At 38.9% G+C, this 14,795-nt stretch overlaps 1 protein-coding gene across 2 annotated transcripts in view; it reads left to right on the top strand.

Moving 5' to 3' along the window:
• LOC118557889 overlaps window positions 1-14,795 on the top strand; it is a 121,700-nt gene that overhangs the window by 69,740 nt on the left and 37,165 nt on the right. The window contains exon 2 of one of the 2 annotated variants that reach the window (XM_036128357.1): window positions 11,369-11,431. The exons of the other annotated variant lie outside the window; for it this stretch is intronic. Coding sequence (XP_035984250.1) covers window positions 11,369-11,431 — 63 coding nt within the window. The remainder of the gene's footprint in view (window positions 1-11,368; window positions 11,432-14,795) is intronic. 2 annotated transcript variants of the gene reach the window in all.

The following is a 14,795-nucleotide window of genomic DNA, read 5'->3' as shown; positions in this document are numbered from 1 at the left end:
CGGATCAACTGCGTGTCTGTCTCTCTCCGTGAAAATTGCCCCAGGTTTGACCACAACATCTTAGGCTGTGAGGGCGGACAAGGATGCCTAATCTGCACTCTTGACAAGATTTCCATCATCTAAGTTTGTTTGCGGCTGCAGTCGGGCATGCGTGTGTGTGCGTATCGGCATGCTCCTCTCCGACGTAAATATGCAGATCTCGAGAGCCTTACACAAATTTGATTTGTTCGTTTTGAGCTTGCACATAAAGCTCTGGAGTCGGGTTTAAGGGTGTGGGATGTGGACTGATGCTTACAGATGGGGCTGAGCCAAACCAAGCACATCCCACTCTTCTTCTTAGACGCGCAATTTTGACATCTGAATACTCATAAACAGTTACATCCTCTCACACGTAGTGTGCTCTCCTATATTGAAGAACGGTGTGTCATCCTCGCTGCCTTTGTGTGGCGGAGTGTGCCTCCGAGCCAGCCTGGCACTGACTGGCACATGGAGTAAACCGACTCCAGCTGCTTTCTGACCAAGGGGAACTTGTTTAATTAACCACACTCCGGTTCCAATGAAAAGGTTGGTCTCGCCCCCAGCTGTTGACCAGTCTGTGGCACCCCGGAGGCCCTGACGGCGGCGGGAGTATCGGTTGTGGTCCGGTTCGATCCACGTTTCCCAGACAAAGATGGACTCCGCCTGTCATGCCAGAATGTATCACGCCTGAGTCCTCCCTCATAAATTAAACATGAGATCTGGAGGAGTTCTTTTAAAAAAGGAAAAAAAAAAAAAAGACCCAGAGGATGTTTCTCTGCTTAAATTCACCCACGCTGTTTTTCTTTCCTTCTTCTTTTTTTATGACTCGGACTCAGACAAGGAAAAAAGAGGAATGGGGAGAAGGTATAAACAGGTGCAGAGGTGAATTAGAAAACAGTGCCCTTCATGACTTTCTCAAGAGTGTGTTTGTGAATACTTGTGTGTGGGTAATCCATGGTGGCCTGAAAAAGCATTTCAAAGAGCTTTCTGATCTGATGTTTGGCCCTTTCCATGTGCTTATGGGGACATACTCATATGTAAGAAATAGACTTGCCTTTAAAGCATTAGTCATTATGTGTTTTAAGATTAGAATTTTGCTGCAAGTGAAATAGATTTACCTTGAAAGCAGGTGTTTTGTTTTGTTAATCACAGATGTTTCTGTGCACCAAAGTCATTGCAATATGATAGTGCTTTTTTTTTGCGAAAAAGAAAGAAAAACAGAAAATACTTGAATTTGTTCTTTGCTTGCAAATAATTAATTAAGAGTTTCTTTTGCAATTTATTTTGTAATTAGTCATGTACATAAACACAATCTTGTCAACTTGTGCTTTCTAAATTTTGGTCCATTGATGTGAATACATGCGTGTAAATATAAACACTACAACACAGCAATAGCAACACCATCTCTTTATTATTTCAGTCACACCCCTTAGCATTTTGACAAGTATAAAATGATAGAATTGATTTACATCTATTTTCATTAGGAAATTTTAGTACAACTTTGTGACATCGCCTATAATTACAGTAATATTTAATATTTTTGATCATTCAATAATCCCAATATTTTGACATCTGTAAACCCTTGAATCAATAATACATTAAAATCCATAAATGCAAAAATGCACCAATACTATGATTTATTTTTTCATGGAAAAAGTGGAAAAATTAAATTAAGTTAAAATGGCAAATATTTTATATTGAACCACACATGCTTCTGGTTCCAGTTTTTAAGGACTTTTAAACAAATATGCAACAACAGAAATGTTTCAGCAGGCAGATAATGGGTTCAAAATCCTGGCCAGAGACTTTCTTGTATAGTGTGTATGTTTTGCGTGTGTGTATATGGTTTCTCTTCAGGTACTCAGACCCCTTCCCAGAAACCAAAAAGTCATATATTAGGTGAATTTGTTATTTTAAAGATCTTGTTTTGAACCATGCACCTCTATTACTTAAAATACACTTTCTGAATCAATTAGCTTGTTTAGTCACTCCTTTCACATTTTTTTGGGGTCACTTCTGTCATTCCATCATTATTCCTTCTCAGGACAGGATTCAAATGTAGATGAACAGTGGAGTCTGCTGAACAGATTTCAGAGTGAGTCGAAGAATTCTGTGTTTTAAATTAATAAGGAAAGTGCAAAAAGTTACTCTGAACATTTAAGAATTTATGTGATCATTTCCCAGTACAGTGCCTTGAAAGAGTGTTTTTATCCCTTGAACTTTCACACAACCTGACCTGTTAATAATTTAAAGTTCAATTAATTTTGCTGGGATTGTACATGACTAACCAAGACAAAGTTACACATAATTGGATGAAAAATTATATACTGTTTTAAATATTTTTTTTGTATTTTCTTGTGAACAAATGCAAATATGGTAGTCTGACACACATTTGTATTCATCCCCATTAACTCCAAACATACCCCATTTTTGAAAGACAGAAATATAGGCTCATATTTTCAATTTGCCAAAAGCAAAGAGACACAAGACACATGGGGAAGAAAGTGACCAAAGTCAAACTTTCTCTATTTGAAGCAGACTTCTCACTGCAGATCATGCTGAACTCACTGCCCTACCCATGGAAACTATTCAGGTGTGTATGGAAGATGGGCAAGCTAAATACAAGGAAACGTGAGGCTGAGAAAAACTTCAGTGTCAGAAGGTCACCTTACACGGGACAACGGTGCTAAACATACAGCTAGAGCTACAAGGGAACGATTATATCAAAGCTGTTTTTGAGTCACCTAGTCTGGTGCTTCTCGAACGAATGCTGCCCAAGGTGAACCCCTCCTTCTGCACCCATTCTTGGGTGCAGAAGGAGATTTTTGAGTATAAGCCTCTCAAAAGCCTTCACTATAAAGTGTCGGTTAGTAGGGTACTTCAGTCCAGGTTTCACGTGTGTATCTGTTAATGTTTTCACTCTTATCTCAATCTTAGGCCGTCTTGCTGCGTGTGCTTTCAGAGAATAAACAATTTTCATGAATCTCTTTTCACAGATACATTTTAAACTGCAACAAATTCAGTCTAGTCTTAAAACATCTTTGAAATGGTTCCCGTAATTTAGTACGGATTAGAAAATTTGACTCAGACCCACGTATGCTTATACTGAGGGAAGAGTCCTTTCCCTTTTGAGTCATCGGTCATGCGAAAAGTAAAAGAAGATTTGTTCTAGATTGTAGGTGCAACTGAGAGATTAATATTTTTTATAACACTGGTGCTGCCACCCCAAGACAGTGGCACCATCTGTGAATAGTCACATTGCTCATATCAGAATGTGCTACTGGACCCAGTAAATGTGCAGACCTAAATCCAATTAAGAATTTTTCTCAATAGCTTGAAGAAGCTGTTCACAGAGGCTTTCCATTTAATCTGAGTTTGAGCTATTTTTGGAAAGAAGAATGGTTTAGTCTATAGATGTGTACATTAGGTAGAGACATGCCCTCAAAGACTTGCACTTCTAACTGTGCAGACAGGTGGTTAAACAAAGCTTTGTCACCGTATAGTTTTCGACTTCAGAATTATGCAGTAATTTGTGTGAGTCTGTCAAATAAATACCTATAAAGCACACTGAAGCTTGTAGATGTAAGGCATCTAATGTTGTCATGCAGTCTTTCAAAATTAATAAAACAACACATAATACACTGAGCATCTTCTTGATACCACCCTGATGATCAAATAAGAAATGTTCATCACAAAACTTAGAAAAGTAAAACGCTATTGTTAAACATGTATGTTCACGTAGCTAAAACTATGGACATTGTGTTTTCCTACTTGTTCCAAACAACTGTGCCATGCAGTTGTACATCCTGATGTTTATTCATTATAATTACCACTTTGTTCTACTTTGTGCAAAGCCTTTACGTTGCTAATTGCACTGCTGAAGGGTTTCCACCCGGCTCCCCACCTCGTCCTATATCACTTCGGCTTTACGGGAGAAAGTGATTGCTAAAGTGACAAACTGAAGAGTAATGCCTCAACGCAGCCTCACCACAAGTCTTTCTTCATCTAATAAGAGCTGCTGTGGCACTATGACAGCGTCTAGATGACAGGTCGTACCATCCCCAAGCACAATTGTCACCTTTACAAGTTGTCATGTAGCTTGTGTCCTTGATGCACTTATTATACATACTGGGAGAGTTTTTTTTTTTTTTTTTTTTTTTTTTTTTTTATGTTATCACCTGCATCCTTCAACAAATCGCATGTGAACATACTAAAGAAGCCAAGCATATCAACACCCATGAAGGAATTAATGTTCTGAGGCTGATTTCTATACATTAACTTTTTTTTTTTTTTTCAAACATTCTCTCAGCTCCAACAACACAATTTTAATGACTCTTCCTTGAAAAGCTGAACAGGCTTCTTCAGCTCTGCGCCCTCTTCATACAACCCCCAGCACTCATCCCTGATCCTCCTGTTGTCCGTGGCAGGGTCCACGGGAGCCCCATTTGCCATGACATATGGTGAACAAGGCAGGCTCTGCGAGCGAGTGGCCCTGTCTGGAGCTGTGACTTAGTGTCATCCCTCAGTGCCTCTGGCAGCGCAGGGACAGAGGGATGAAGGGTCTGGGGAAAGAAAGAGGAAGGGAGGAACAGGGACAGAGAAAGGGTGGGTGTTGGGGCACTAGGGGGAATTCAAGCTAGGGTTTTTTGGCCCTGGAGACACGCTGGCAGTCCTAAGATTAGAGGGGTAATCAATCTCAGCGTGGAGCTGGCCAATCCCACCGCCCCACGGCCTGGCAACCTGGCCTCCGCAGGTGGGGGCAGGGCAGCAGGGAGCAAAGAAACCCTGACAGAGGGGACAGAGGGAAGAGAACAAGAGAGATGAGGAGAAAAAAAATATGCTTTATTAAGAGTCATTTGTCCTTTAACAAGCCTTGGCGCTGGACAGGTGAGGAAGCATAGCACCACAAACAAATATGATTACTGTCATCGTTGTTTACTGGCTTAGGGGGGCTCCATCATGCCACTAGGGAAACTTTGTTTTGGGTTCCTCTACCCAACAGTTGCCTGGAGTGTGCAGGGACACTCTTGGTCATACGCTAGTCAGAGCGCTGCTAATACATTAGTCAGTATGAGAATCAGTTTCATTTGTCATCTTTAAAAGTTACATTTTCAAAAGTGCGAAAATTCTGCTGCTTACTGTGCCTGCAGCTTAAAGTCCTTTTAATGAGGTGTGACAGAAAAGTCTGGAGTTTTCTCCGACCGTACGGCGCACATAACATTGCACCGCTCACTAATCCACAATAGGCATATTTAACTGAAAACGTGCTAAATTTGGCAAGTTTGTTCATTCTTATTTAAGGCTATTCACCAAAATCTGAATAAATGAAAGTGACAGAGATAAAATGATTAGAACTGTTATTAAAAAAAAAAAAACAATCATAGGCTGGCCCATGCTTTAGTGCGATACAAGCAAAATACACCATATAAAGCAAAATTTTAGAGCATTAATATATTACATTAATCTATAAGTTGATATATTGCCAACATGCCATGTTAAAACAATAGCTACAGCTGCAGCCTGCCATTATTGTTTCAGCTATATGCATTTTATGTTAAAAATGTTGGGGGAAGCAGAATGTCAGAATCCTAAGTGGACTGTATGAGTGTTTAAAGGAAGATGTTGGTTGGCTTTAACTAGAAAAGACTTGATTAAACTAATGGAGAAGGACATAAAAATGGAAAGGAATAGAAAAAAAAGAAGAAATGTCAAGGATGGCAAGTGTGCCTTTTGATAGAACATGGGGGGGGGGTCTGATCTTTCACTTACATTAACCTAATTCATTGCAGAGATAAAACATTTATTTAAATTATTTCAAAAACTGAATTTTACCTCTAAAATATTTTCAAAATCTTTGGATTAATAAGCTTTCTCTTGTTCTCAGGCTTAGTTGATGTTTTTTTTTTTTCTGTCTCTACCTATCTGTTGGAGACACTAATACCAGGCATACACTGTAGGATATTTGCAATCGTTGCACTCAGATACAGCTCAAACTGTACGACGAAACCGAAGGGTTTAAAAGTTCACAGCTCATGATATCTGTTCTTAAACTGTGCGGCCCGATGCGACCTGACTGCTCACACTGTACGTCCAAAAACCACACATCAGACTCAGCCCCGTAGTTTAACTCCATGTCACACGCACCGCCGCCGTGCTTCTCCCCACGACTACGTTTTCATCTGCGAAGAAGAATTCCCTTGTTTTCACATGTGCGAGGTTGGGGGAAACTCGGCACTATCAAAAAAAAATTTCGCACGACTGAAGAATCGACCCAAAAAGGGCAAAAAAATCGTAAAGTGTATGCCCAGCTTTACACTTTATTAACTTGATGCTGCAGCTATCTTTAAATCCCTTATCTACACATAAAAAAATAATTGAAGACCAAAGTAATATGCCCTCAAAAGAGTTTCTGAAATATAACGTATAAATTACTAAATTAAATGTAGATATTAGCTGGGGAATGCGCATGCATATGAAATGTACAACTCTGATGTAGAAAAGCACCTGCTTAGCTGTTATTGTGGATTTAAGTCCAAGCCTTAAGAAAAGAAAAGGTTGGGTATGACTTGGATAGCATATGTTTATTTGATTACTCAGTTAATCAAAGGTTTATTTGATAGAGTACTTGGGAAAACAGTTAGTGGCTGCAGCCTTAGCTGATTACCAAATAATGTATCCCATTATGCTAAATACGTGCAGATGAATTGACAAGCTCAAAATGTGCTTCAAAGGTATAACTGGGGGAAGAAATGCAATGTTATGCAACAAGTAGACTGTTAAATGTGTATAAAAAGGAGAAAAAGAAAGAAAATGTTAAACATCCTCATGAGGCTTTTTTCAGATAAATTAAATAATTAGACTCAACTCCCCAGTGGCGTCACCATTCTATTTCAATTCCGGGGATATAATTAACCATCTTTTTGTTTTGTTAAGCTTCCTATTTACTATTTATTTACCTTTTTTTTTTCCAGATGTTTAATCAGTGCAGAGCTTTCCCCTTTGAGCAACAAGAGGCTTCACAGCAAGGTGTGATGTTCGCAATCAGAGCTAATTTGCAACATGTAACAGACAGTATAAAAAAAAATTACAGATCTTCTTTATCAGATGTATATATATTTATATAACGGAGATGTAGCGCTGAAGTAGGGAAGACCATTTTTAATTGGGCTGAGGGGTCTGAGCAGAGTCCCATCTGCGGTGAGGTAGGGACTTAATTAAAAGCAAACATGGCTTCCTATTGATACTTCACAAAACCTCAGTGAGAAAGAGGGTTTAGAATAATATCGATGCCCCACGGGTCATCGCACACTGTAAACAACATGGATTTATCCAAAAACACAACAGAGAAGAAGAAGAACATAACAAGTTGTATGAAATCAATAAGAGCCAAAGCAAGAATCAAAGGTAAATCAAGATAAATTGGACATTTTGTTGTGTTCCCTCAAATATGGTGAACGTAGGCAAGAAACCTCCGAAGAGAATGGCGATAACAGACTAATACCTAAGAAGAGGTTGGAAACCTACAGCCAAACATAGTGAATTCAGCTCCTTATGAGCCCACACAGCGGACAAAGGGATAGATTTAAGGAATACTTCAAGGTACATCTCATGAGCCAATAAAGCCATTTTAAAACAGAGACAAAAATAAGCACTAAGCCAAGGGATTGAGGGAGAGAATTTAATGTGTAAGTGTGTTGTTTGCCTCCAGTTGTGGACCACAACATCTAAGGCTAGCAGCTTGGCTCGTCTGTGATCCATGCTTCCAGGCACTTGCATTAATTGAGCTTGTAATTGAATAGTTGTCTTCATTAGTTCCAGTCCCCTGCTTGCGAGTCTCAGTTACGGATTACGGTGAAAGCATTTGTTGTAACATCCTCCAAGTAAGCTTATAAGAGAGCATTCTAGTCGTTCTGTCTTTGCCTCAGTGCTGTCTCCAAACTGATGACAAATAAATGTCAACTACATTTGAACAGTGTTATAAGGTTTGTTGTTTTAGCAATGTACTGTACCTTGCATAAGTATTCACACACCTTTCATTCACTGTTACATGGATCTGGACTGTGACTGGACCATTTTAAGATATGGAGATAATCTGATATGCAGTAAACCATTTAATTGCAACTCTAGCTTCATGTTTAGGGTGATTTCCTATTGGAAGGTGAAGCATCACCCCAGTCTGAGTGTTTTGTAGCCTGTAGTGGGTTTGCTTACTGCAAAATGTTACAATATTCAGGTGCTTAGGTTTTGTTTTTCTTTTGTCTTTATTCAGTATTTCCTTGTTGTTTATTTATGTCCAATTCAGTCTTGCCATATTAGTTCATCCTTTTGTGTTTTGTTTCTTGCGTCCGTTCCATTCACTGTGTATTGTAGTATATTCCCTTAGCTTAGTATTTGTCGTTCTTCATTGATCAAGTCTTTCCTTGTGTTTTAGTTTGGCTCCTCTGTGTTAATTCGTCTCCTGCTCTCAGCTCTCCCTGCTTACATTGTGGCTCAGCTGCTCCTCTGTCATTTTCCAAACCTCCCTCAGCATATTAGCACTCTCTTGGTCACTGTTCCTCACTGGATTGTTCAGTTTGAAGCCCGTAATCATGTCCATTACTTACCTGTGTAACTGCCTTTTTCTCTGTCCATGCTCCATATTTTGCCCACCTCATGACGTGTAAGTTTTTTTTTTTTTTTTTTTTTATGTTAATAAATCCTACAGCGCTCCATGTTCATCCAACACTTTAAACCCTACTCCAAATCCTCCGAACTGGACACAAAACTGTTTTGCATATGGAGCAAAAAGGTCGTTTTGGTTTCATGTAGCCGGAGCACCGTATTCCCCATGCTCGCTGTGTCCAACAAGCTTTAAACTGGACTTCTAATGTCTTTATTTTAGTATTTGTTTTCCTCTTGCTGCTCTTCCACTTTTGGAAAGTTCATGACTAATAGATTTTCACACATGAGTTACCACTGGCATCTTTGCTGCTTCCCTGATTAATACTCCCCTTGCCTAGCCTGTCATTTTAGGTGGAGGGTCAAGTCTTGGTGTATTTGAAGTTGTGACTGCAAATGCATGGCACCCTTTTAAATTTAAGTTGTCAGAAATTTTGAAAACCACATATCCTTTTCCTTCCACTTCCCAATTATCCATTACTTTGGGTTGCTAGGCCACATAAAATGACATAAAATCCCCACAATGTCATTGGAATCCGCTACTTGACAAAATGTAAAAGGTCAAGAAGTGTGAATATAGTACTGTATGGCTTTCTGAGACACAGGCCAGCATAATGAAGCAGTTTGTTCAAATGAAACAATAGACTAAAGAAATTATGTATTAGACTAAAAGAGCATTACCGGGAAAAAAGCACAACGTGGACATAAACGTGTAGAAAAAGCTGCATGAAAGCATTTCAGACTTATCTTAAAAGCACGGGCCAAACTATACACTGTCTGACTGAAAAACTGGTACACAAATAAACATCACAGAGACATGCCCAACATCTGTACAGTGATGTGCTTGAGCTTATGCAGCATGGCAGAGAAGATAAAGGGAAATTAAAGGAAAGGTCCCTGACCCTTTCTGATCTAAGCTCTAAATGCTTTGCAATTTTTCACAGAAGAAGAAAATCCTCCACAAATAAAGGACTGTGTCTGACCTCCTTCAAGAGCGCATCAAGTTTAAATACGGTTGAGTTAAATAATAGACTCAAAGAAAGGGGAAATGGTAATTTCACTTGCCAACAGACATGCCTAACCCCTTTATGGTGCATTTTAATAAAGCTTTAGTCATTTGCATGTCTTTGGCTCAGTCTGTTATTATCACCTGTGTCAGATTGATGCAGCATCTACAAAAAAGCCAGATACTGTAAACCTGAAAAACAAAATGTAAAAAAAAAAAAAAAGAGAAAAAAAAAGAAAACTAAATAATCAACACAAATAAACCAAACACTACAAGAGTGATCTTAGGACATTTTTTTTAAATAATAGCATTAGGTTTAGGTACGGAAAAAGTGGTAATACTTATCTTTACGTCCTCTTGGAGGTGAAACAAACTGCAAAGCTCTTTAAAAAATAAAAAAGTATGCATAAAAAACAAAGGTGATCTTCAGACATAAACTACTTTGAATATCAAAAAAAGACTGATGTGCTACACAAACTAAATTAACAAAATCGAGTAGAGTTTTATGTTACGGAAGGGACTAGGGGACCCTTTGAAAGTGGTTCACAGTCCGCAGACACAGACACATCACGTGTCTACCTTGGAGCACAGACACCTTTCTCCTCTCACCAAAAACGGATTTATCTTTTTCCTGATCCCTAACAGTTTCACAAACAGGAAGTGACTGTTGCACCCTGCAACAAACAAAATTGATGTTATATGAATATTCATCATGGGAGCACCAGAAACTGAATTCCTCATTTTCACCTTCCAGCCTTTCCATCATTATAGCTTTTTTTTTTCTAACTGCATAATTAATGTGTGAAAAGTAGTGTGAATTTGTTTGTGTTGTAATATAAAGAATGGTGGGAATGTATAAAAAGAATATGCCATTATTTTATACTCCTGAGAAAGTTGTTCACGTGCGGAAAATGTAAGTTAGAAATGTTAATACAAATCACTGTGTTGTTATTTTTAGAAGCAACAACAATTTATTGACTATCATTGAGTTTGAAATTAATACATATTTAGATTATTAGCTAATTATTGATGACACAAATGACCTGTCAACAGCAGAAATCAAAGATTTCAAGAATCAATATATATTTATTTTTTTAATTCAGCTGTGTACATATGAATTGTATGTATGACTGCCATGTTGGCAGGTCACATAATTGCTGCAATACCAGTCAAATGTGTTGTTTACAAGTGGCGAAGATGCGCATACATCAAAAAAAGAAAAACACCAACCAATAATATGAATAATCTGGTTTAGGTTTTGACGAGAGTTATTATCCTTATGACTATTTGCTTTAGAGATGGTGGTTCATAGATGGCTCGGGCTCACGCCCTTATAACAGAAGTGTTTTTTTGTTGTTGTTTTTTTGTCAGAGCTGTATTCCTAAATTAAACTGTCTGGATAAAAATGTTTTAAAATGCACTAAAGTAAAAACAAAATTAAAATAATAAAAAATTATATATTGAAACGGGGATCTTTGCATCAGCCTCAGTCCTTTCGACGCCTTCTGATATCAGTGCTGAGAAGTTCACTATGAGGAAAAAACAGTTTTCTCCTTTTGGACTTGCTTTTTTAAAACTTTGCCTTAATGCACATTGGAAATTTATGTTTTGCCCCTTTTTAAACAATGATTGAACAAGAATTGCACCTGTGGCAAACAGATTTCTTATAAGGCCTCTGTATTTTAGGTTTGGATTCAGGACCTCTGCAGGTGTCTATCACATCTGCCCCTGGTTGGAATATCACAGCAGGTAATAACAGATAGTATATACACCTACACCAATAAATATGCATCTATATTATAATACAACAGAATTTCTACTTCTCATGTTACAGAAAAAAAAAAAAAAATCAAAACTTACATCCTGAATGTTTGGTAAAGCCCTGCTAGCTTAAAGCCAAACATTGCCTTTATCTCCTGTTTGTCAGGCTAAGCATGGATATTGGAGTATAGGCTCAGCAACACACAGCCCCCACACACAGACATACACACTGTGTCCACCCACCAACATTACCTCCTCAGCTTGTTAATGGGGACAGCTAGCACACAAATGCCCTTGCGGAGAAGAAAAATCGCCAACCCTTTCCTCAGAGTTGTTCCTTTGACATCAATTGTTGATCCGGCAATTTTTTCCACCTTTAAGGGGTTTTTTGGTCCAGACACTGATGTGCTTTTAAAATGCATGCGTGCCATTTGCCTCCAACTACACAGTTGGGGGATACACACATAGAAGTGAGGAGAATGTCTTGTGGTGGTAAAGGGTTTTGCAAGGTACCGAGATACCCCTAGGTATAGATTTGCAGGCCTGGAATCGTGTGTCAAGATTTGATGCATTCAGAAGTTTTGCAGAAATTAATCTAGACAAAAAAAAAAAGCAATTGTGATTCTATCAAATATGTGAGTTTGTGTATTGGTGAGGAGGGAGTTAGTATTCTGAGGATAAGTCAGGGGGCCGGCAGGCAAGTAGGAGACAGAGGAGAGTAATCAGGCTGTCCGTTGCCCAGCGGCACAGAAACATACAGACACACACACACACACACACACACACAGACCTCGAGTTGTTCATTTTCCTAATGATCCACAGAGCAGCACGAAGCAGGCAGAGCAGCTTTGTTGACTGGGAGACCTCCGCCTTAACCCTCACTGAGAGCAGCATTACTAATGATACTGTCGGTCTTTCTATGATGGGCAGGTTAGGCAGGTTTCAGCTTTGAAGACAAACTAAAAAATCTTCACTTGCCTCACTGCATATGTGTACATTGACAATTTTTTTTATGAATATCTGCTTCAAATAAACATATTTCAGTTGCAAGGACATCTTAAATCAGAAGTATGTTCGCACCACATTATTAATTTGCCTTCCGAAGACTGTTGAGAAACGTACAAAGGTTACAAAACGACCGCTATCAGATCTACTGAAAGTTCTGTAAATATCTCTGTTAGGAGTAGGAATTAAATAAATAAATAAAACCACTCACCCACCCAACGTTTAGGCAAATATCAGGACGGCCGTGGAGGCAAGGTGGCCCTGGGTGGCCATTAGGATGCAGCGTGCAGCGTTTCCATGCAGACACCATCTCCACATGGAAAGGTCACCTCCCTCCCTTCGCGGGTAAATACACAGACATATACAAATGTGGTTGCGTGCTAAAATGGCTCACCTTAAAAAGGCATTACACTCTCTTTCCACTGAACTTTACATCTCTCCCTAACATTATCTTAACCAATGGCATTTGCACCTTCCCTAAAGTAGAGCAATGTTTCTAAACTACTGTGCATCTTTAAAAATCTATAACCACAGAAAGCATTTTTTCTTCAAAAAAGGATAAAATTCAATAAACTTTGGTTTTATGAACCCCCTCGTCAAAAAAAAAAAAAAAAAAAAACATTTTTGTGATTTGATTTAAAATCATAATGGGGGGTAAACATTAAATGAAATTACTTAATAATGAAAATATTCCATAGAAAGATTATTCTTCATACATATTTCAGTTATTTTGACAAAAAAAGAATTTTAAATTCAGATGAAAAATGTAACTGTACTAGTTTACCATATGTGACCGTGCGGTACTGTTCAAGCCCCAGCTTCAGTACTCTGTGTAGTATCCTTCAGCTTTTTCAACTAAAAACATTTTCTGTAAGGGCTTCTCACCCTTCTCAGTTAAAATCTGTGGCCATTATCCATGTGGAGAAGCTTCTTCCTCACTAAGGTTGGACAGCTTAAATGCTGCAACTGTGTTTTCAAAATATAACCACCAAATACTGTATGTTTAATCAGATTTGATGAAAGGTAAGGCTTTCCTAGAAATTCCGAGATCATTTTCTCATCCAACCTAAGGTTGACATAGAGATGTGCTTGGGTTCAATGTCATGCTGGAGAGTGGACTAAACATCAGCAGAAGGCATCATGGTCCTTTTTGAAACGGCCTGATCAAGACTGCCAGTTCCTGTACAAAGGGAACTAACCCGTATCAACCATATCAACAATGACCCGTCTGCCATGTATACTTGCAGTTCAGCTTCATCACTTGTTAAAATTCTTCAAAATCTGTAGTCAAAACCCAAATTCCTCTCAGCATATTCTAGCTGGAGTTTTGATTTCTTGTGGTAAAAATGGAGTGCATTTTAGAGTCATCAATAGCCCCATTTACACTACCCTTTTTTAACCGATCCATGCCGAGTTCGGACTGAGTTTGGATCAGTTAACCGTGCTGAGCTTGGTTCTTACGACCGTTTACACATCACGCTAGCACGGTTCCTCGCCTCCTAGTGACGATCTGCGGTACTACTGCTCTCTAGGATTGAAAGGAGGGAATCAAGCAAATAAAAATGGCAACGCCCGTAACATTCCGGAAGTTGTGTTTGGTTATAATTGTGATATTTCGTTGTTTGCGGAGAGTCAGGCAAAGAAGGCAACCTTTGGTAAATTTACTTGACAGAGTCGGCTTTAAGGAAGTGGATAAGACAAACAAACATCTAATCAGGGCTTACAGACGCAGGAAACAACGACAGACGTTGAGGTTCATCACACTGCTAAGCAGAATCATCACTGGAAATCGCAGGACACAGTAAGGAAGCTAATATTTTTATGAATGCCTGAAACAGCAAAATTAGTCAGCTGACTGTAAGGAGATGACGCATGTCTGCTCATGCTCTCTTTATCAGTAGGCCGAGCCAGTGAAAAACCATGCCGAGCCCTACTATCGAACTGGTCTAGATTTAGCGCAGTTAGGTTGTGTCTGGCTCGGTTCAGTTTAGTTTGCGTTCCATTTACACTCGATAGTTATCTCAGTTACCGAGCTCGGACCGTTTAAGAACTCCACTCACACCAAACAATAGCTTCAAACGACCCAGGACAGTGACCTAGGACGCTGGGTCTTTGATTTGCATCTGACTTAGAATGCACCTAGGAGGATGGGCCTCCATGTCCTCAAATACAGCAGTGCACCAACTACAGGTTGCAAAAAACAGGAACTTTAAACAAATGTTAAACAACTGTGACAGCTCACGCATCTCATATTTTCTAAGTTGATTTTATTGATCACCCAGTTCATAAAAAAAAGTTTTCTTTTTTACACTTTGCTTAAAATTTTGCTGCATTTCTTTATATATCA

This window comes from Fundulus heteroclitus, chromosome 3, assembly GCF_011125445.2.
Source record: "Fundulus heteroclitus isolate FHET01 chromosome 3, MU-UCD_Fhet_4.1, whole genome shotgun sequence".
In the NCBI taxonomy this organism is placed as follows: Eukaryota; Metazoa; Chordata; class Actinopteri; order Cyprinodontiformes; family Fundulidae; genus Fundulus; species Fundulus heteroclitus.
This window is presented reverse-complemented; position numbering and strand designations above follow the sequence as displayed.